This window comes from Vombatus ursinus, unplaced genomic scaffold (assembly GCF_900497805.2).
Source record: "Vombatus ursinus unplaced genomic scaffold, bare-nosed wombat genome assembly UNPS02014775.1, whole genome shotgun sequence".
NCBI classification, from domain to species: domain Eukaryota; kingdom Metazoa; phylum Chordata; class Mammalia; order Diprotodontia; family Vombatidae; genus Vombatus; species Vombatus ursinus.
This window is the reverse complement of record NW_020954553.1, coordinates 1,621,936-1,645,345: the sequence shown is the minus strand read 5'-3', so window position 1 is coordinate 1,645,345 and position 23,410 is coordinate 1,621,936. Positions and strand designations below refer to the sequence as shown.

The following is a 23,410-nucleotide window of genomic DNA, read 5'->3' as shown; positions in this document are numbered from 1 at the left end:
TCCCTACTGCCTCCAGAATCAAATACAAAATGTTCTATACGGCATTCAAAGCCCTTATAGCCTAGCCCCTTCCTACTTTTCCAGTCTTCTTATACCTTATTCCCTGATGTGTACTCTTTGATTCAGCAACACTAGCCTCCTGGCTGTTTCATGAACAAGATGGAGTCATCTCTCAGCTCCAGGCATTCTTTCTGGCTGTCCCCCATGCCTGGGATGCTCTCCCTCCTCTGTTCTACCTACTGACCTCCCTACCTTCCTTCAAGTCCCAACTGAAATCTCTAATTTCCTCCAAGTGTCATTTTACCTTCCCCAACCCTTCTTAATTCAAGTCCCTTCCCTCTATTAATTATTTACTATTTACTTCTTATATGGCTTGCTTTGCATGTATTTATTTGCATCTTGTCTCTCCCATTAGACTTTAGACTCCTTGAAGGCAGAGACTGTCTTTTGCCTCTTTTTGTATCCCCAGCACTTAGAACAATGCCTAACACATGGTGTTGTCAGTCAGTTGTGTCTGACTCTTCATGACCCCATTTAGGGTTTTCTTGGCAAAGCTACTGGAGTCACTTGCCATTTCTTTCTCTTGCTCATTTTACAGATGAAGAACGGAGACAAACAGGGCTAAGTAACTTGCTTAGGGTCACACAGCTAGTAAGTGTCTGAGGCCAGATTTGAACTCAGGAAAATGAGTCTTCCTGACTCCAGGCCAGGTGCTCTATCCACTGCACTACCTTGCTGCACATTACACATAGTAAGTGCTTAATAAATGTTGATTGATTGATTGACCACTTTCCAAGGTTGTTGTGAGAATCAAATGAGATAACAATTCCAAACCATTTAACACAGTTGCCTGGCATGTAAGTGCTATATAAATATTAGCTACTATTTATTATTATTATTATTATTATATTCTCCAGAATTCACTGATCTCTCCCTCCTTTGAAGTCCTACAACATGTGTAATGTGTACTACACAATCCAGTCCTTGATTTGATCAAGAATTCTTTCCTAAACCTCTGCTAAAGTTCTCCTGATGCCTTATGGGAGCATGGAGGTGACTCTCACTTATTAAAGGCTATGTCAGCAAAACACAAGCTCTGACAGGTTCTACAAAGCTAAAAATTATTGGGCATGGGTTGGCTGGCTGTGGACAATGTATCTTTCATCAGAGGATCAACATAGCTAAGTGTGGAAAGATTCATCACCATAAGCTTGGCCACTAAGTGTTGATTTTTTTTAGATACCACAACCTGTAGGTTTATTATTGGTGTAATAGAAAGATCACAGAATTTGGAGGCAAAGGACCTGTGTTTAACTTGTGGTTCTGTTGGTTATTATCTATACAAACATTGATAACATACTTAACCCTCTGTGGGTCCCAGTTTCCTCATCTGTTAAAAAAAAAAATGAGGAAGTTATATCAGATGGCCTTTGAAGTGTTTTCCAGCCCTAAAAGTTATCATTTTATTGACCTGTGGAACCATCTACTAAAGCATAGAAAAGCTGGGATTTACTTGACAGAGAGATCCCCTAACCAATGAAATCACAGCTGTTTCAAAGTATTGTTTACCATAACTCCATCCCTGGCATTCTTTCCCTCCCCACCTTTTACCAGTCTTATTTCATAAGTCTCTCTTTTGTGAATTCTCCATTCCAATTAAACTGGACTGCTAGCTGGTTCTGTATATTACGTTCTGTCTCCCACCTCCACTGCTTTGCACAGGCTGTGGCCCATGTCTGGAATGGACACCTTCTTCACCTCTTCCTCTCAGAATCCCTAGTTTTTCCTTGAAAGCACAGCTCAGATGCACCTCCTCCATAAGCCCATTTATGATGCTCACCCTTCTTAGTATTCAATCTATTTAAATCACTGTATTACTTTAGATGTTAGATATCCAGTTTCTAATCTTTATACATTATATCCCTCTGTAGAATATAATCTCTTTCAAGGAGGACATTGTTTCACTTTTCTTTTTGTAGCCCAGTACCTACATAGTAAGTATAAAGCTTGAGAAATGTTTATTGAATTAAATCAAATTGCCCAATCCCTCCCCCTTCTCCCATTTTGCAGTTGAGGAAATTTGGGCTGGAAAGAGAGAGTGATTTGCCCAAGATCCCATATCAAGTTACTGGTTGAGCTGAGACAGAGCGTTGGGCCTCCTAACTTGCAGCAACCTATTTTTTTTTAAAGTAAGGGTTATGTGACTTGTCTGAGGCTGGATTTGAACTCAGATCCTCATGACACCAGGTCTGTGATCTATATCCACTGTGCCACCTAGTTGCCCCCTATAAAATCTTCTTAAAACCAAAAGTCAGCAAGCTTCTCCCAACTTTCCAGTCTCATTTCCCATTACTCCCTTTTACATATTCTCTATTCCAGTCAAACTAGCTTGCCAGCTGTCCCAGGAGCACAGCATTCAGTCTTCCACCTTTCTGTTTGTGCACAGATGGGCTCCCCAATCTGGAATATAGTCCCTCCTCTCCTTTCCCCTCCCTCTTCAAATCTCAATATAGGGATATACCTATCTGTGTATGGCGTTAACCTTCTCTGGTGCAGGACCATTTTATTTTTATCTTTACATCTCCAGAACCTAGGACAGCACCTGCATATAATAGGTGCTTAATAAGTATTGTGTTGAATAGAACTGAACTGAATGCCCAACTAGACTATAAACTATTGGAGGATGGGAGCCATGTTTTATACTTCCGGGTGCCCTGGAGTTCCCGGCATAATTACCACTGCCTAGACAAGGGAGGAAGGGGCAGAGGATTGAGGGGAACACACTAAGATAAGGGCAGAGAAAGGAGAAGGATAACCAACCAAGTTTTTGTGGAGTACCTAATAAATGGAATGTCCTGAGGGAGACAGAGGCCTCACACAATGCCTTCCATTCTGTTGATGACAATATCTTATGGTGGGAGGAATCCTGGACAACGTGGACCAATTGCTCTCTGGGAGTTGTTTGTTTTCTGATTTCTATCTCTGTAAGAAATGCTGGAGTCAGCAGCCCAGCCTGAATGTGGAGTAGAAGCTTTAATACTGACAGTGCTGAGAGGGCGGGCAGGGGAAACTGAGGGCCTTTGGGGGCAGGGAGTTCAGACCGCCTCCAGGGATCCACAGACCCCAAGTGACACAGGCTCTTTCCCTCCATGAAAGAGAGGGACTGCCAAGGAAAGAGATTCAGTCCCCCAGAATTGGGGCTGTGACTCCTTTCCCTGTTGCTTACAGGGCAGCAGCTTCGACACATGCCATCCAGAGTTATTCTAAGGCCATTCTAGGAAACACTGTGCTTCCCTCATCTTTCCCTGCCCATCCTCACCCGGTATTAGGATGCAGCCAGACCGACCCTGGGCCAGGCAAACCTGACTGACCACTCCCCATCCCAGCATCACCAAACTGACCCCTGATCCAGGCCAGTCACACACACAGGTTTACCAACAGGACGAAAGTACCCACCTCCCAAACCTGGCTGATCAGACTGCCCCTCTCATACAAGTTGAGGAGGGTAACCCCCATCCCATAATGGATATGCATACCCCTGCCCTAAATGAGACTGACTCTTCCAAACCCAGGCTGATGGCATTAATTCCTGACCCAGACTGACCAGAGGGACCCCGGGCACATTTAAGGGGCCACTGGTCCCAAACCTCATCTCCAGGAAGGTCCCACAGGACGGATTCTGACCCCAGGGCTCCCAAGGAAAGAATACTTCTCCTCCCTGTGGGAGGTTCTTCTTTATATAGGGATCAAGGAAGAGAGGACTCTTAGCAACGGGGGAGGCGACATGGTACAAGGAAAAGAGGACTGAGTTTGACACCAAAAGATATGGATGGGCCTGATGCCTCTAACTAGACTGTGACCTTAGTTGAGTCATTGCTTCTCTCTGAGCCTCAGTTTCCCTCCATTGGAAAATGTCAGGGCAGAACCGGATGGGCTCTACGATCTCTTGATAGCACTAAGATTCTGTGATTCTGTGATCTTCCTCCCACCATGGTCATTCACCTCACCATGAGGTGAGGGTCTGCCCTAGGACCTGTAGGTCGGAGACCAAACAGGAAGCTGGGAGTCTGGACTCCTGGGATTTACTTCCAGTTCCTAGAGTAACAGGCAAACATTGACGATCAAGCCCCAAGTGAAATTAAACTCTTCTATTTGAGTCTAGGTAAGCCACCAGAAATTAGCAGAGATTGAGGTCCTTTCTCCACTAGGACAGAAGAGAGGATGCTCCCACCATGGGGCCCCTGTCCTTTTAAGCAGAAGACTTTAGCACTGCTCCCCAGGGATGGACCAAGTAGGTTCAGTCTGAAGTTCCAATTCCATCCAATAGGACAAAAGCAGCCTGTCTCAGCCTTTCTTTGGTTTCCCCAATCCCACGGGAGACCTGGGCCCTGCAGGGGCATCCTAAGGACCCTAGGTCAGTCAACCAATATTTATTGATCTCCTACTATGTGCTCAGTGCTGAGGGACATGTAAACCTTGATTACTGTCCACAAGGAGCTTTGCTGTTCTATAGAGGAGATGATTTACCTACAGAAAATGGTTATCCCTTCCACATCATGACTTTCCCCACTGTGGTTTTGATAAATCACAGGTCAGGGACAGCTAGATGGCACAGTGGATAGAGCATAGGCCTTGAAGTCAGGAGGATCTGAGTTCAAATCTAGCCTCAGACACTTGACACCTACTGGCTGTGTGACCCTGGGCAAGTCACTTTGCCCATTGCCTAGCCAAAAAAAAAAAAATACCAAAGATATATCACAGGTTGGCATAAGAAATTAAATGGGAATTTTTGGAGAGTTTTGCAGAAGCCGCAGACGAGACAGAAAAAGTTTAGAAACTCAGGAATACATAAAATATATGTATAATATTGTATAATATCAACACATTTGATCTTTTAATAGCAGAGTAATTCAGACTTCTTCTCTGGTACAAATGGAGGGCCAAAAATTTTTATGTGGATTTTCCAGATCTCAGGGGGAGGGGGGAGTGCCATGCCCCTAAGCCTGGAGAGATGTGGAAGGGATAACTATACAAGTAACAATACCAGACATTCTATGTGACGGGAGGGCAAGGGAAGGAGAGATTTTGTAGACCTATTGTGGCTCTCTCACCTTTCCCAGGATGAAGAATTGGAGAGAGCTGGGGGTCATATGTTGGTTAAGAATGATAATTATAAGGGCAGCTAGGTGGTGCCATGGATAGAGCTCTGGCCTTGGAGTCAGAAGGACCTGAATTCAAATTCAACTTCAGACACTTGACACTAGCTGTGTGACTCTGGGTAAGTCACTTAACCCCGACTGCCTCACCAAAAAAAGCAAAAAAAAAAAAAGAATGAAGATTATGGAAGATACCCCCATACAAAGGAATTTCTGCTCTCACAGTACCCCCTGGAAGGGTGGTTACTGGCTGCATAACCCAGGGAGTGACTTAACCTCTCTGGGCCTTACAGGCTTGCTCCCATTGCTACTTTTCTCAAAGAAGCTACAATGGCTCCCACTTGGCTCTAGTATAAAACAGAAACCTCTCTGGTATTAAAAGTCCTTCCCAGTGTAACTCATCTAACTTTTTGGGGGGGGGGGGGGGGGCAAGGCAATGGGAGTTAAGTGATTTGCCCAGAGTCACACAACTAGTAGGTGTTATGTGTCTGAGGCCGGATTTGAACTCATGTCCTCCTGACTTCAGGGCTGGTGCTCTATCCACTGCGCCACCTAGCTGCCCTAACTCATCTAACTTTCCAGGATTATGGCATGTCACTCTCCCTTTCTAGACTATCTTTCAGGCAAAATAGCCAACTTGTTTAACTCCACATGGGAACACTCCCTGGACAATTTCACCATCTGCCTCCTCCATTCATCATCCCCACCTCCCCAGCCAGCCTGAACCTTGGACTCTACCCCTAGAGCCACCCTGAGCTCTGACTGGGGATTGATATACCTATGTATATCAATCTAGCCATGCACCTATCCATCTATCTGTCTATCTATCCATCCATCTATTTATACTTTACCTATGTATATCTGTCTAGCCATCACTCTACCTGTCTAATTACATCTCCTGCCCCCACGCCTTTGAACAGGCTGTCCTTCATGCCTGCCTGCAATGCACTCCTCCCCAGTAGCATCAACCCTCACCTTTGCCTAATAGAATCCCTCAGCTGCAAGCATCCCTCCTACCAGAAATAATTCTGTTTTTACACGATGTAGGCTTATCTGTGTATATGCTATTGTTTCCCTCTCCCACACAATAGAATATAAGTTTCTTGAAGACAAGAACTGCTTCACTTGCCTTCCTGGCATCAGTACCTTGTTTAATGGATGAATGAATTAATCTGTAGAATGACAGGGTGAGACCAGATGGCCTTTAAGGTCCTTTCCAGGTCTAAGTGAAGAATTCTCCCTTCAAGGGTCTCAGAAACATGGCCTGAGCTGAATGAAATAGACGGCGTTTGAGGAGAAAGACTTTTCTCAGAACGGAGCGCTCTCAGACACCAGGATGTCTGCTCATCCCTTCTCCCTGGAGGCTCTGGGTCCACAGACCACCCAGCTGTTTCATTTCCCCCAATATTCCCCCATTCCAAGCTCAGACTTGTCCAGCCACATTCCTCAGCTAATCTCCTATATCTGGCAGCCCCTGTTACCTGAGCAACCATCATACTATTCCACAACTTGAGCGGGAAGGCATATCCCTATCCAGCTGGTTGTGGGGTAGGGGGAGTAAGCCAACCCCTTAGGGAGCAGGTGTTTGGGGATGGGAAGGTGTTTCCCCAGTTGATCCTGTATGTGTGAGTGCCCCTGTAGGAATGCATACATGCATAAGTCTCTAAATATGTGTTATGTCTCACTTGTTTAATATATGGATGAAGTGCCTTGAACAAAGTAGGCTCTCAATAAGTATCTGCTGAATTCAATTATGTACCTAAGAATGTGTGGATAGGTGTGTCTGCTCATTAGAACTGTCTTCATGCATGAGCCTCTGTCTTCAATGACTGTTTATGTCTGAATGTAGTGGTAAGAGTGTCTGATGATGTGTGTGCTTATGTCTGTCAGCATGAATGAATGAATGAATGAAATGAATAAATAAGTGAAATGAATGAATGATAAAGCATTTTATTAAGATAGAGAAAAGTAAAATAATCCCCGGCCTCCAAGAGCTTACACTCTAACCAGGGAGACTATAAATACATATGTAAGAACGTACACATTAAATGGAAAGGGGAGACAACTAGGTAGTGCAGTGGATAGAGCACCAGACTTAGAGTCAGAAGGACCTGAATTCAAATCTGGCCTCAGACACTTACCAGCTGTGTGACCCTGAGAGAGTCACTTGAGGAGGAGGAGGAGGAGATGAGATTAAGTGGAAAATGAACACAAATAGCTGAGAACAAGAAAGGCTCCCAGAAGAAGGCGGTGCTTAAGGGAAATCAGGGTTTCCAAGAGGCAGAGGTTGGGAAGGAGGGCACTCTGGTCCTGAGAGGCCAGTCACTATGAAGGACATGAGACAAGAGATGGAAGGTTAAATGTGTGGGACAGTGAGTCATGGCTGGACCACAGAGCTCATGAAGGGCAGGGATGTGTAATCAACCCCAGGCCCCATCAGTGCTCCCTTCCCATGTTTTTCTCAAATTCACTGAAACCATCCTACCTTCAGGCCTCATGTCATGTTACCTAGATTACCACACCAAGTCTCTTAACGGTTTCCCTGCCTCCAAACTATTTCCTCTTCAACAAATACTTTCAACTGCTACCTGAATAATCACAGGACCCTAGATCTGGAACTGTAGAGGCTCTGAGGTCATCGAGCCCAACCCCCTCATTTGGCAGATGAGGAAACTGAGGCCCAGAGAGGTTAAAAGACCAATAAAGTGGGAAATCATTTTGCTTGACCATGTATATTGATTACAAGGGTTTGGTTTGGTTTTAATGGGAAAGGAAGAGAGAAAATAAATGCTTGTGAGTTGGGGGGAAGAATAATTTTTTTAAAGTGATTTGACCATGATCATAAAGGCAAGGCTAGATTTGTATCCAGCCCCTCTGGCTCCAGAGCTGATGTTCTTTCTACTACACCACACTCTCTCTTTTAAGGGACCACTAGAATCACACCCTTCCTTTTTTCACAAACCTTTAACTGTTTCCAAAGGCCTCCTGAATAAGACTGGCATTCAAGGCCTTGCAACATGAGGTCCCTTCCTCCATGTCTAGTCTTCTCTCAGGTTTCTACATTCCAGCCACACGGGGCCACTCTCCATGTACCACACAAATCTCATTTCCCCCTCTCCTATTCCTAGCCTTTTGCTTATCTTGACATTTCATCTCATATCAGTTAGAGTCCCTCCTTGCTTCAGGGCCCAAACTCGGGGTTACCCCCTCCACGAGGCAATTCTTCTCTGACAATTGCTGTTGTGTTGTTGAGTTGCTTCAGTCATGCCTGACTCTCTATGATCCCATTTCAGATTTGCTTGGAGTAGTTTGCCATTTCCTTCTGCAGTTCATTTTACAGATAATAAAACTGAGGCAAACAGGGTTAAGTGACTTGCCCAGGGTCACACAGCTAGCAAGTGTCTGAGGTCACATTCGAATTCAGGTCCTTCTGACTTCTGGACCAGAGCTCCTCTGACAATTACCCCTCCCAAAAAAAGGTCTAACTAGGAATTCTGGCACCTAGGGCACATTCAGTTGAGAAGGGGGAGGGAACCATAACTCAGAGAATCTGGACTCTGCCCCACCCCCAGGGCAAAATGGTGGGGTAGGGGGAGGGGAGGGTCCTTCTTTTCAAGACTTCTACCCCCTGACCAATTCTCTCACCCTCTCCCAAGGCTGCCTCCACCCACCCCCATGTTATCAGTCCAGCAATCTCCACACTAGATTAGGGAGGAATAAACACATTCCCTGGGAAGGGGAATAGACAGAATATTAGATCCAGAATCAGGAGGACCTGAGTTCAAATAAGGCCTCAAATATTTGCTAGCAGTGTGACCTTGGACGAGTCATTTAACCTGTTTACCTCAGTTTCCTCATCTGTAAAATGGAGATGCTAATAACACTTAATAATAATAATAGGGTGCCAGACTTGGAATCAAGAAGACCTGAGTTCCCCAATCAAGCAACAAATATTGATTAAACACCTACTATATGCTTATATATAGCAGCTATGTGGTATAATGGGTAGAGTTCTGAGTCTGAAGTCAGGAAGACTCATTTTGCTGAGTTCAAATATATCTTCCTGAGTTCAAATTCAGCCTCAGACACGTTCTAGCATGTAACCCTGTGCAAGTCACTTGACCCTGTTTGACTCAGCTTCCCCATATGTAAAATGAGCTAGAGAAGGAAACAAACCACTCCAGTATCTTTGCCAAGAAAACCCCAAATGGGAGTCACAAAGCGTCAGACACAACTGAAATGACTAACAACAAAAATAATGCTTCCCTCCTAGGTGTTGTGAGGATCAAATAAGATGATAATTGTAACGTGCTTAGTATAGTGCCTAGCACATAGTAGGTACTTATAAATGTTATCTGTCATCATCATCATTATTTGGACACTAATATTTGTGGGGCCTACCTTCTTCTAGAGGGGGGCAAGGTAAGGCAGAGTCCAGATTCACTGAGTTATGGTTCCCTCCTCATCCCCAATTGAATGTACCCTAGGTGCCAGAATTCCCAGTTAGAGCTTTTGGGAAGGGGTAACTGTCAAAGAAGGAGGCAGTTAGGTGACTCAGTGGATAGAGCCACAGGCTTGAAGTCAGGAAGACCTGAGTTCAAATCCAGCCTCAGATACCCACTAACTACATGACCCTGGGCAAGTCACTTAACCTCTATTTGCTTTAATCCACTGGATAAGGAAATGGCAAATACTCTAGTGTCTTTGCCAAGAAAACCCAATGGACAGTATTGGCATGCTATGGTCCATGGGGGTCATGACTCAAAGACTCAACAACAATAATAAATTTGTGGCAAAGTCTCATCCAGCCCAAGTTAGTTACAATTCTACCACACACACACGCGCACGAGCACACACACACACACATACACACACACACACTTCACCCACCCTCTCAAGATGAAAGTGATCACTCCCTCCTCAAATTTCTCCCAGCCCATCTCAATCTCCTCAGATCATGGTTCCTTGTGTACCTGTCCTTCTCCATGAGACTGCACTACACTTGAAGGCACAGTCCCTGTCATATATATCTTTGTTTCCCTGTCTTATGAGAGGGCCCCAAATATAGCAGAAGATTAACCAATGTTTGCTGAATAAAGAAATAAGGGGGCGTGTTCATGCACCAAGAAGGACGAAGGATGAGCATGGATCTAGCACAGGGACGAGCTGCGAGCTGGCTGCTCTCACTGCTGGATGGAGGGTGGGGGCAAGGGGCTGGGAGGGGGAGGAGGGGCAGAACCTGGCAAAGGGGGCTCCCCTTGGGGCCTGGCAATGAGACTGGGGCCTGTGCCAGCTGCCGCTGCAGCAGACACCGCATTGTTTTCCTGGAGACCCTAAGCAAACAGTATTCTCCTGCTCTCTTGTGTAAGATTTTCTTTGTCAGAAGTCTTTTTCATTTGGTTTTTAAATGGGACTTTCAAGCTCCCAATGACATCGCAAGAGAAACCAAACTTCCAACACAGACGTGGTTCCAGGTCTGGCCTCTGTCTGACCCAGCCCTAACCTCAATCCTTACCCTAACCCTGGACGGTCTGACCCCAACCTTTACTCAGCAAGGGTGGGCCTAGCATAGAGTGTGGATCACAACAGACACTGTAAAGATGTATTAGAAAGAGTGGCTGCTTCCCTAACTCTAACCCCAGCACTGATCCTAGCCCCCACCCAGCCTCTCTGACCCTGATCCTGAGCCCAGAGCAGGAGCTGACCCAATCCAGCTGCTCCACCTGCCCCTGCCCACTCACCCCAGACTTGAAGGGGAAAGTGTTCTGACTCAGTGTCCTCCATGGCCCAGGCCCAGAAAGCCCAGCAGCTACAAGTCAGGAGAGCAACAGCCAAAGCCCTGAATAATTAATGAGCAATTAATTCACCCACAGGGCTGGCAGCCATGTGCCAGTTTCCTAGACACCCCCTCCCAGGCTCACTGGGGATATAGCCTGGCAGGAATGTCTACCCTGGAGCATAGCCAAGAGCCAGGGCCCCTACTCACCAACAGGGTAGGGAAGGGGGTAGAGAGAAAAACAGGCTGACCCCAGAGGTTCCAGGTAGCTGGGCTCCATTTCCCAGAAGGCCAAGAGAAAGCTAAATTGCAATAACGTACACTTAAGTCAGCTCTTAGAAGAACTTCCAAGGGTAAGGATGCTAAGAGGAATAAGCTACCCAAATACCTACAGATTTAAAGCTAGGATACTCATCATTAGATAAGTCTCCGTGAGAAGAGAACCTCACCTCAACCCCCCAGTGAAGAGACTCAAGGCACCTTTAACAAGGCCTCACTCAGTACAAAGATTCAACATGAGGTAGATCCCACCACCACGGCAGAGATACAGTGAAGGGCAGCAGTCCTGGCAGCATAGCTCAGTGAAATTCAGTCTGGCAGAATGTGAATTCCTTGAGGGCAGGGAGCAGGTCCAATTTTTTATCTTTGCATTCACAGCTACCTATTATATCACAGATATTTAATAAATCCTTGTAGAATTGAATTCTGCAAACATTAAGCAGCCTACCATGCTCTAGGCCAGAAATTCTTAAGCTGGGGTCCAGCAAACTTTTAAAATATTTTAATAACTGTATTTCAATGTAACTGGTTTCCTTTAAAATCCTTCAGATTTAATTTCATGCATTTAATAATACTATTCTGAGAAGGGGTTCATAGGCTTCACCTTTGGCCTTTGGTTCATAGGCTTAACACAGACTGCCCAAAGAGTCCATAACATGAAAAAGGTTAAGAACCCAGGATCTAGGCACCAAGGAAGAAACAGAGATTCAGGATAGCAGAAAAGTTCTATGTAATGATCAATTAATCAATAAGCATTGTATTAAGTCAGGTTATTGAACATTTTTTAAGGCCCTACTTTGTGCTAGGCACTGTGCTAGGCATTTAAATATAACATGGACACAAAAAAAAAAAACAGAAAGAAAATGAAAGAAAATAACTATCCCTCCCCTCAGGAAGCTTACATTCTACTTAATATCTCACATTTCTACTATATTTTAAGGTTTGCAAAGTGCTTTCCTTATAACAATCTGGTAAACCAGAAAGTTGACTTTAACTTCCACAAACACAGTTATCCCCCATTTTACAGATGAGGAAACTGAGTTGGAGGCAGGAGGGTTGGGTCATTCATCCAAGTCACACAACTGAGAAGTGTCAAAACTCAGGTCTTGAAGCCAGGTCCACCAGGCTCCCCCTATCCAAGACACCCTCTCTCACTCTTCCCCTTTCTCCCTGCCCTGGCCCTCCTGCCCCCATGAGGTCTGAATGCTCCTGCAGTCCTGGAGTATCTCTGTATACCATCAAGACTCAGCCCCTTGCCAGAGGCCCCATTTAGGGCAGCCAGGGTACCATTTACAGCAGTCACGGGCCGTGCAGAGCAGAAGCAGACAGGACAGGAGACCAGAGCGATATGCCCCAACCCTAACCCGGAGACCCAGAGAAGCAAATGTGAAATGCAAAAGGAAAGAGCAGTATTAAGAACCAGGCCAGGCCAGGCCTGTACAGTATGATAACAAAGGTGAAGGCCAAGAGAGACAGAAAATCCCACTGCTCGCCCCCTCCTCCTGCCCAGCCCAGGCCTCTGACCTCAATGCCCTTCCCTGTCTCTCCGTGCCTCTCCCCACCCAGTCTTCCAGCCCAGTAACTCTCCAAGGGCACCGGGAGAAAACTACTGGGGGAGGGGGAGAGCGAGAGCACATTGTTCAGGTATTTATATCCAGAGGAGGTCTGATCTCGTTAGCAGAGGGATGAATGATTGTGCTGAAAAGCTTCTCTCCGATCCAAACACACCATGGGGGCCCCCCAGCAGAGAGGGAAGAAAAGTAGAGACAAAGCCAGCCAGCTGGAAAGCTCCTTGGGGATCACCAGTTCCCGATTGTAGGGTCATGGGGGCCCGAGGGGCCCACTGAACAGGCCACATGATTGCCTAGTCCCATCTTCAAGCCTGTAACAAGAGGGGGGCCACAAGAGCTTCCCCAGGCCCAAAAAAATCCTCATTTGGGCTCTACTAATAAGAGTTTACATTTATATAGTCTTTAATGGTTTGCAAAGCACTTGTTGGAGCCTCACAACCAACCTGAAATAGGAGCTATTATTATCCCCATTTGACAGATGAGGAAACTGAGGTACAAAGATTAAGTGAATTGCCTAGGGTTACAGAGCTAATAATTGGAACCCAGGTATTCCTCACTCCTAGTCCCAGTGCCCTATTCACTATACCAAACCACCTCTCAAGCCTATACTACCCCCTAGAATCCCTAGGCATTCTCCTAAACGAGGACTAAATGAAACCCATGCTTAGCTTCTGAGGGGAGACTTGGGCAGGTTTAGGACATTAGAGGTGGAATCCGAACCCAAGTCTTCTGCGTCCAAGTTCAGCACTCTATCCACTATGCCACACTGCCCCTCTCTAACGGCCTTGCCTAAACTCTGTTCTTCTGGCAGCCCCAGCAAGCAAGCTTGGGGTGTGAGGGGAAAGGGATCCCCTGCAGACCTTGGGCCCTCCCTACAAGTGGTGAAATTCTGCTTTAGTCACTTACTAGCTGTATGACCCGAGGCAAGTCACTTAACCTCATAGGCTCAGTTTCCTCATCTATAAAACTGGGATAATAATAGTACCTATCGCCCAGAGTTATTGTGAGCATAAAATGAGATTATATTTGTAAAGCGCTTTGTAAATTTTAAAGCACTACATAAATTATAGCTTATAAATTACTAAGTCATTTAGCTTCCCTGGGGCTCAGTTTCCCTATCTATAAAATTCAGGGTTTGAACTTGATGGTCTCTACATCTATGATCTTGCTATCCCAAACCAAACCCACAGCAAACACAACACCCCCCCCCATTTCCTCATACCTCAAATACCCGGAAGGCTAGGCATCAGAGACCCAATCCTCATGGCGGAGACCCAATCCTCATGGCGGAGACCCACCAATACTTCCTCCTCGGGTCCTGAATGCATCTCCCAATCACTGTCCCTCCCCCAGAGCTGCCTCTCTTTCTGCTGCAGCCCCCACAAAAATATAGAGGAAAAGTGTGCGAGACATAGCATGCCAAGCCCTGGGTTCCAATCCCATCTCAGGCCCTAAACAGCTGAGTGACTTTGCAGATCACTTAGCCTTTAAAATTCCTACCAAAAACCTCTCTTGTAAAGTAGGGCTAATGAGACCTGAACTACCGAACTCGAAGGAGTGCTATGGGAAAAGCAGGTTGTAAATTATAAGGGGTCACGGAAACGAGAGCTAATATCATGGTTCCCTTTAAACCAGCTTCTCTCCTCACATTCCCCATTGGCACACCATCAATAACACTGCCATTTTTCCATTCTCCCTCTAGAAACCTCAGAATCATCTTTGCCTCCTCCCTCTGCTTCATCCCCTAGATTTAATCAGTCATCAAGGCCTGTGGAGCCCTCCTTGGCAAAATCTCCCAGATTCACCTTCCCTTTGCATTCCCACTGCTGTCACCACCTGGATTACTGGACTGGTCTCCAGGCTTTCTCTGTTTCAGGCCATCCTGAACACCTTGCCAGATCTATCCTCTACTGCACTCATCTCATTATCCTCAAGAATCATCAATGGCTCTCCACTGCCGCTTGTTATTTGATTCTTTGTGACCCCATTTGGAGTTTTCTTGGCAGAAATACTGGAATGGCTTGCTGTTTCCTTCTCCAGCTCATTTTACAGATGAGGAAACTGAGGCAAATAGGGTTAAGTGATTTGCTCTGGGTCACATAGCTGGTAAGTGTGTGAGGTTGGATTTGAACTCAGGAAGAAGAGTCTTCCTGACTCCAGGCACTCCATCCACTTCACCACCTAGCTGCCCGGTGTCTACTGAATCAAATAAAAATGTCTCAGCCTAGAATGACTCAATTTACTGTTCTAATCATCCCCGTTCACCTCCCTCTTGCCTCTGTAAACACCCCTTTGCAGCTTCATCACTGTTCTGACTCCATCTGCTCCAACTAGTCTTCCATCGCTCAAACGTCGCCTCCGACACTTACTACCTGTAGGCCACGGCCAAATTATTCTGTTTCTCTGAGACTTAGTCTTCTCCTCTTCAAAATGAGAGGAGTGGGCATTATGGTCTCTGAGGTCCCGTCCAGGATCTATAGTTTAAGTAAAGGAGTCAAAGAGTCATCGGGATAACATGAAATCAATCCTGGAAAACTTCCTGGAGAAAATGAGGTATTTTAAAAGCAGGAAGAGGCATGGGTTGGCAAAGAAGGACATTTCAGATGGTGGTGATAACTAAGAATTATGTCTTCGGGGCAGCTAGGTAGGGCAATGGATAGAGGACAGGACCAGCCCTAGAGTCAGGAGGACCTGAGTTCAAATCCAGCCTCAGAAACATAACACTCACTAGCTGTGTGACCCTGGGCAAGTCACTTACCTCCAATTGCCTCCAAAAAATAATAATTATTATAATTATGTCTCATCTACTGTCACCACCATTTAATTCACAGGTAAGGCTCTGCACATCTGTAAAATGAGGGGGTTGGACTAGATGGTCACTAATTCCACCGTCCTATCCCCCCTCACCCACTCACCGCCAAGTGATTCAGATAGAGGACTAGCCTGGTAAGGGCTCCTAACTCCTCCCCTGCTATACATTTACATCCTAAAGGATCCTCCTCCCAAAGTTCCTCATGGGAACTATACCCCAAAGATGATGTTTACCATCATCCTAACCTACACACATGGTTATTCCTTCATTGGTAGCTCACCTATCCCCTAGCCTGTGGCCCATTTTTAGGCACGTGGTCCCCAGATGGCAGTAAGCATATCCAGAAAATGAAGTTGCCTAGTATCTCTTGGAGAATTCAGTTCTGTAAAGAACATTCTGGAGGGCTGGGAGATGATGGAAGAATGGAAAAGAGACTTAGGACCACAGAGCCATAGAACACCAGAACTGGAAAGAAGCTTAACATAAAAAAGAAGTCCACACAAGATCACCTAATCTAATTCCTCCATTTGACATAAGAAACCAAGGCCCACAGAAAAGTGACTTCCCCAAGGTCACAAAGTGACAGAGCTAAAACTTGGATTTTTCTTTTTTTTTGTGAGGCAATTGGGGTTAAGTGACTTGCCCAGAATCACTAGTGAGTGTTATGTGTCTGAGGCTGAATTTGAACTCAGGTCCTCCTGACTTCAGGGCTGGTGCTCTATCCACTGCACCACCTAGCTGCCCCAAGTTGGATTCTTTAATCTACTCTTTCCACTATGTGAAAGACCACACCTAGATACCTGAACACTCCTCCCCCCCCCCCCCCCCACACACACACACACACAATCAGCTAAGCAGATCCTCCATGCACTCCTGGATGTGTGACATATATACAGATTAATGGCCATCAGAGACACACCAAGAAGGCCCTTACATGCACCTCTCAACAATGACAATCATACACAAAAACTGCTCTAGCATACACACAATGCAACACACACAAACACAGGGACACAATACAAGGCTCTCAGGAAGCACAGTCCAGGCACACAGACATTGGGACCCACTCCCAGCTGCTGCCCTTTCCCTCCTCCATCTGTTGGAGGGAGGGGATGGGGGAAGGGGCACTGAGAGAGACTTGGATGTGCCCTCAACATTTCAGTTAGCACAGATGCTGTTACAGATGCTCAGTTAACTGCCAAGCCTATTTGGGGAAGGTGCAATGAAACATTAAAAAAAAAACTCTCCCCCATTCAAGAGACTTAGTGCAGGGGGCAGAGCCCAAAACCCACAAATTGACTCTATCCCTGTCTCAGATGCTTAATTTGATTCTTGGGACATGGATGCCTCCCTTACAAAGGGAAGGGAATGGGCACTGGAGGGGATGTGGGTAGGAAGGGGGAGAACTAGATGAGGGGGTCACTGCAGAGGAAATGAGTGAGGAAATCAAGGCATTACCCTCTCACCTCCTCCGGTTTCTGTTGAGTATCTCACCAATGCCCACAGTATTGGAAGAAGTTCGGAAGCCTGAATGACAGGGCCCAGCTTGCAATGGTGTTTTTTGTTTTGATTTTCAGGTTTGGTTTTTTTTTTAAACAAAGCTTTCTGTGTCTTCTCCAGTCCACTCTGTATTACCCAGGATGCTGGTGTAAAGCTCACCACTGTGGACATAACCATCCCTGGCTGGGGTCAATGAGGTGCTGTCTACCAGTACTGTTATCTCCTTCTCTAGCTTGAGGGTAGCATGGGGGGGGGGGGGGGTGTATTGGGACTCAGAAAGGGCAGGAAGAAATAAAAGTACAGAATTTGATGAGAGAGGGTAGAATCCACCACCTAGAAACTACTTGTCTAGATCCCCTCCCCAGATATCCCCCAATCCTGGCCCCCAACACCTGCTGTGTAGAAAGTCAGAACAAATACCAAGCTGCCTACTCCTTACCCCCACCCTAGGCACAAAGCCAGAGCTGCAGCAGCCCAGAGGGCAGAAACAAGATGGGACAAAGTTTCTGGGTGCATTTATTTATCCACAAGCATCACCCAAGTCTGATTTTTTTTTTTCCCTGCAGCTTAATTTCTCCAGCCCTGAGCTCTGGGGCCAGTTCTAAGGGGAGTACAGCTACTTCCAAAGCATCCAGGAATTTTTTCATTCATCTCAGAAACATTACATTATCTGCTAGGCATGCCAGGCTACACTCTTCCAACTTCACATTTGGACCTCAAAATACCACAAGGCTGCACCTACACCCCTGCATCCCCACCCACACTGCACAGAATAAAGTCTGCTTCCAGGCACCCAGGGGCTGGGATGTCTAGACCGACCCCAGGAATCAGGGAAGCACACCATCTCAGTGAAGTCTGGGGTCCTCAGAAGTCAGGGAATCCAACCTTTATCTGTGCAGAAACTCCAAGCCAGTCGTCATCCATACTGGACTCTGATGGGGGAGCTCTCTACCTCCCGAAACAACCCAGTCTACTATTGGAGACTTCAAAATCCCAACACCACCATTTTTACCCCAATCCTTGGATCAGGATCAAGATTAAACATTTTCCTCCCCAGCCCAGACCTGGTGAAGGGGGAGAATAGGAAGTGCTGTCCCACCAATCCCTGGCCACCTGTCTCCCCCTTCTCTGTCTCAGAGTCCAGGACCTTACAGAGCTCAGTTATGAGGACCCAAAGTTCCCTTTCCACCGGTACAAATGACCTCTGTTAATGATGATGGGAGGGGGGAGACGTGAGTTGGTGGAGTTGGGCTGAACACTCTATTAATCAGGACTTGTGGAGGGGGTTAGAGAAAGCTGTGATCAGGGCCCCACCCTCTGAGGGAAACTGAGATGGGGGAGGGGAGGGGTACACAGAAAGGTGACCAAGGAAAATTCATGACTTGCCCAAAGAAGGGAAAGAGATCCTGCCCTCCACCCAGGGTCCTTGAGAAGGATCCCCCCACCCAGGATACAGGACATTAAACTGGCTGATCTGGGGAGGGGAGTCTATTTTCGGAGAAACCAGAGAGCCCCCAAGGGGTTGGTAGGAACTGCTGGGAGCTACCGCCCTTTCATAGGCCCAAAATGTTACTGGCCATCCTAGGAAACCCAAAATGAAATTCTGTTCTTCGAGTTCAGATCTCGACAGAGTGCTGTTGTGATCTCTGTTGTGATGGGCGACAGGAAGGCGCCAGACAGTCTGGGCTTGAGGTGGGGGCCACCAAACCGAAGGAGGAAGAAATCCCTCTAGTAGAGTATCGAGGTATCCAGGGGCCACCCCAGCCGAGGGTCAGGGCTGCAGTGACCTCTGTCCCTCCAGGAATCATCCCGGTATAACCCTTCTAGGAGCTCCCTCCCCATCAGCCAGGCCCTCCCCAGGTTACAAGGTGCAGCAGCTCTCCTCCTTCAGCTTCCAAGTCAGTCCTCGGCTTTCCAGACTGAGCTCAGACGCGGGGCGCGGCACTAGAGGCCTCGGGGACCCCTAAGTCAAACTGCTCTGGGAAATGGGAGCCCAAGTACCGGAGCGGGGAGGAAGATGTGGTCCTTGTAGTCCTCTGGGAATCTATGTTGTTATTGGAGAGAGAGGGGGCCATCACCTTTTGGTACACCCGCCCCCGCTCCTCCGCGGCCACCGGGATAATAGAAGAAGTGTTCCCTGGCCAGGGGAAGACGACCAGCGTGGTGTCCCTCCCCCCACCATACAGTGGCAGACACACACTGACATGTACTAGACAGACGCACTCAAGCAAGCAAGCACATACACACGCACACACACGCGCACACACACACACACACACACACTGAGGGGCACACTACACCCACTGTGAAATGGACGCACTTCGAAACAGACGGGCACAGACACGGGGCACACTCAGGTGGACAGACACATGACAGCCAGAAAGGCGATACAGATAAAGAACAGGTCACACAGACGGACAGACATAGGCACAGGACCCACTTAGAGGGACACGCAGAGACACAAACACACAGACACGCACACGGGCACACACTCAGACACAACCTGTTCCGGTTTGCGGAAAGACCCGGGTACAAAAGTTACGAAGTCGGCGGGGGTAAGGGTCCCTGGGGATCCGCTGACCTCTCTCCGAGGCTGTTCCCTCTTGGGAGCGGGCATCACTGAGAGGGGACAGGAGGACAAAGGGGGAGGAGAGATGGGCAAAGGGGGCACTAGCCGACGTGCCCCTGGGTGAAACCTGCTCCCAACCCCGGCTGCTCTTCTCCCAGGCCGGGAGAGCTCCGAGGCTTCCCAACAGGCTATCCTTACCCCGTAGTCCCAACTGAGAGCCTTTTCCACCCCTACCCCACCCCCACCAGCCCCAGCCAGGCCAGAGTAGCTCTGCTCTCCTCCGAGTGCCTCCTCTCTCCTTTGCGGTCTCTCTTCCGTTCTCCTCATCTCCGCCTTCCTCCGAGATGTCTCTGGCTCCCAGGTCCCCTTTCCCCAGCTCTGCGCTCCTGACTCGCTCTCTTTTCTCCCCGACCCATTCTTCCTTCTCCTTTCTCTGCCCATTCTCTCTGCCCTCTCGTTTCTCTTCTCGTCTCCACTCCCTCTTTCCTTTTCCCTCTCTCCTTCCCTCCTTCTCCCCCCCCCCCCCCCCCCCCCCCCCCTCTCCACCCCCCCCCTTCGGCCCGGCTCCTCCCTCCAGCCCCCAGGCCCGGCCAGATTCCCTTTCCACATTCCCGCCAGCTCCCCCGGCCAGTGCAAACCTATGGACTGAGAGCCCTGGGGCGCTGACCGAAGCTCGACTCAGTCTCCGGAGCGAGCCGCTCCGAACTTGCGAAACAACAGAAAGCAACACACAACATGTCGGTGTCAGCAACCGGCCGACACCCCCTCCAGGCCAAGCTGCCCTCCTGGCCCGAGCCCCGAGCCCCCAGGAGCCCCGGGCGGAACACAAACAAGTTGTTTTACCATTTTGCGTGCACACACACACACAGACACACACAGAGACACATAGAGACACACAGTCGCAGCACGCACACACATACACACATACAACAGTCACACATACTTCCTTGCTGCGCAGCCCTATCTGCCTCAGGGTGCACGGTTCCAAGGGTATCCAGCGCGGGATCCCAGGTCATAAGTTGGGGTTCGGGGAGCGGGGACCCCGGGGAGGGGGCGGGGAGTCCCGGGGGGTCCAGCTCTCTTACCTGTGGGAGTCTCGCTTTCCAGCGCGCAGAGCTGAAAGGTGAGCGCCAGGATGAGCGCCTGGGCGCCGGTCATCGTGCGCCACCCTCTAGGGCCCCGGGGCCACGGGGAAGGAGCGTAGCCCGGAACCCCGGAGCCTCCCGAGCCGCCGGAGCCGGAGCGGAGCCGGGACTGGCACTGAGTCCGGAGCGGGCGCTGGAGCCGGAGCCGGAGCCCTGACGTCAGGAGCCCGAGCAGCGGCCTCGCGTTCCAAAGGTGGGGGGCGCCTCCTGCCGGTCCTCGGCTGGAAGTGCGGAGGTCTGGAGAACCTGGGCAGGGACTTCGAACCCCGCAACCTGCGGGGAAGTGGCCAGGGGGCGCCGCGACCCCCGAATCACCCACTAAAATGCCGCGGAACTGGGAACAACAGAACGGCACCGATTCGGGGGCATCCTGAGCCGTTTGTGAGCCCACAGTACTCCAATCCGATCAATTAAAATGTCCGGAATCCCATTAGACACTTGGTTTTGTACACATGCTCCCTTCTGGGCCCTTAAGCCACTCAACCCTGGGATCACTATCCCGTGCGTCCAGCACCGGGACCAAAAGCGGGTCCCTCCCCCTGTCCGTTTTACCCGGTCAATCCTCTTGGCACATTCAAACACGTATTCAACAGCACAGCCAGGAATGCAACCTTCCACAAAGGTTCATACACACACTTTCAGCCATACACAAATTCAGAGCCCTTCATACCCTACTACAGGAGTATAAACAATCACAGTATACCTATCAGATCATACGCAAGGCCCAGAGGACCATGTCATCGGATCATAAAATGGCAGATATGAGACCCTAGACCTTAAAATGTTAGAACTGAAAGGGCCTTTAGATCACAGAACATCAGAGCTGGTAGTACCCTCAGAACACAGGCTAAACAGAGCTGGAAGGGCCCTTAGAACACAAGCTAACAGAGCTGGGAGGAATCTTAGGACACAGGATGACAGAGCTGGAAAGGGTCTCAGGACACAGAAGGTTAGAGCTAGATAGGACCTTAGAATACAAAATGTCAGAGCTGAGAGAGCCCTTAGAACCTAGAATGTCAGAGCTAGGAGGAACCTGGGAACCATAAAATGGTAAAACTAGGAACCTTGAAGCACATAATATTAGAAGTATAAGGAGACTTAGCATATAAAATGTTAAAATGCAATGTCAAACCTTATTGATCTTAAAGCTCAGCCACATCACTTTATAGATGGGGAATCTAAACCTCAGAGAAGAGGAAATGACTTGCCCAAAGTCTCACAGTCAAGGACAGTTAAAAACTAGAATTCAGTGGAATATGATATTCTGTAAGGCAAAGGAGCTTGGATTACAACCAAGGATCAACTACTCAGTGAAAATGAGCATGATCTTTCAGGGGAGGATATGGATAGTCAATGAAATAAGGGACTTCCAAACCTTCCTGATAAAAAGACCAGAGCTCAACAGAAAATTTGATCTTCAAATATGAGACTCAAGAGAGACATAAAAAGGTAAATGGGACAGAAAGACACAACACATTGTTAATGAGGGCAAACTGTTTACATCCCTACAAGGGAAGATGACACTTGAGAACTGTATTGAGAAGTAACTCTTGAGAACTGTATTGTTATTACACCATTTTAAAGGGGTATACATAATGAGGCTGGGTACAAGTTAACTTTGATGGAATAATTTTAAAAAATCTAATCAAGTGGGTTAAATGAATCTAAGTAAGTGGATTAATCTGATCTAAGAAAATGTACCGAGAGAAAAGGAAAGGAGGAAGCAGACAAGGGTAAATTACATTACAGGAAAAGGCACAAAATCCTATTACAGCAGAGGGAAAGAAGGGAGGGAGATGAGCATTGTTTGAACCTTACTCTCATCAGATTTGACTCAAGAAGGGAATAACATAATCAGTTAGGTATAGAAATCTAACTTGCCCCATAGGCAGGAGGGAAAAGGGGAAAGAAAAGGGAGGCGGGATAGAAGGAAAGGAAGAAGTAGTAAAGGTAAAAGGGAAGAAAAGGGAAGGGGCTAATAGAAGGGAGGCTGGCCTGAGGAAGATGGTGGTCAAAAGCAAAATATTAGTGAGGAGGGAAAAGGAGAAAGGAGAAAGAAAAGTATAAATGCGGGTGGGGAGGGGAAGGATGGAGAGAAAGACACAGATAGTAATCATAACTGTGAATGTGAGTAGGATGAACTCTCCCATAAAATGGAAGCAGATAGCAGAATGGATTAAAAAACATAATCCTACAATGTTGTTTACAGGAAACACAATTGAAAAAGAGTGACACACACAGGGTAAAGGTAAAAGGCTGGAGCAGAATATATTGTGCTTCAACTGAAGTAAAAAAAGCAGGGGTAGCAATCCTGATCTCAGACAAAGCAAAAGCAAAAATAGATTTTATCAAAAGAGGTAAGGAAGGAAATTACATCCTGCTAAAAGGCATCATAGATAATGAAGTAATATCATTACTAAACATACATGCACCAAATGGTATAGCATCCAAATTCTTAGAGGAGTAGTTCAGGGAGTTACAGGAAGAAATAAACAGCAAAACTATACTAGTGGGGGACCTCAACCTCCCCCTCTCTGAACTAGATAAATCTAACCACAAAATAAACAAGAAAGAAAAAAAGGATCATAACCAACATATTGTA

The 23,410-nt window shown here is 47.4% G+C and overlaps 1 protein-coding gene across 3 annotated transcripts in view; it reads right to left on the bottom strand.

Annotated features, from left to right (window-relative positions):
* The window catches only part of PTPRU (protein tyrosine phosphatase, receptor type U), a 108,684-nt gene extending 87,820 nt beyond the window's left edge, over nt 1-20,864 (bottom strand). For all 3 annotated transcript variants that reach the window (XM_027864553.1, XM_027864554.1, XM_027864555.1), the window contains exon 1: nt 20,749-20,864. In XM_027864553.1, the coding sequence (XP_027720354.1) occupies nt 20,749-20,821 (73 nt within the window). In that variant the 5' untranslated portion in view covers nt 20,822-20,864. The remainder of the gene's footprint in view (nt 1-20,748) is intronic.
* Nucleotides 20,865-23,410: the final 2,546 nt, after the last annotated feature.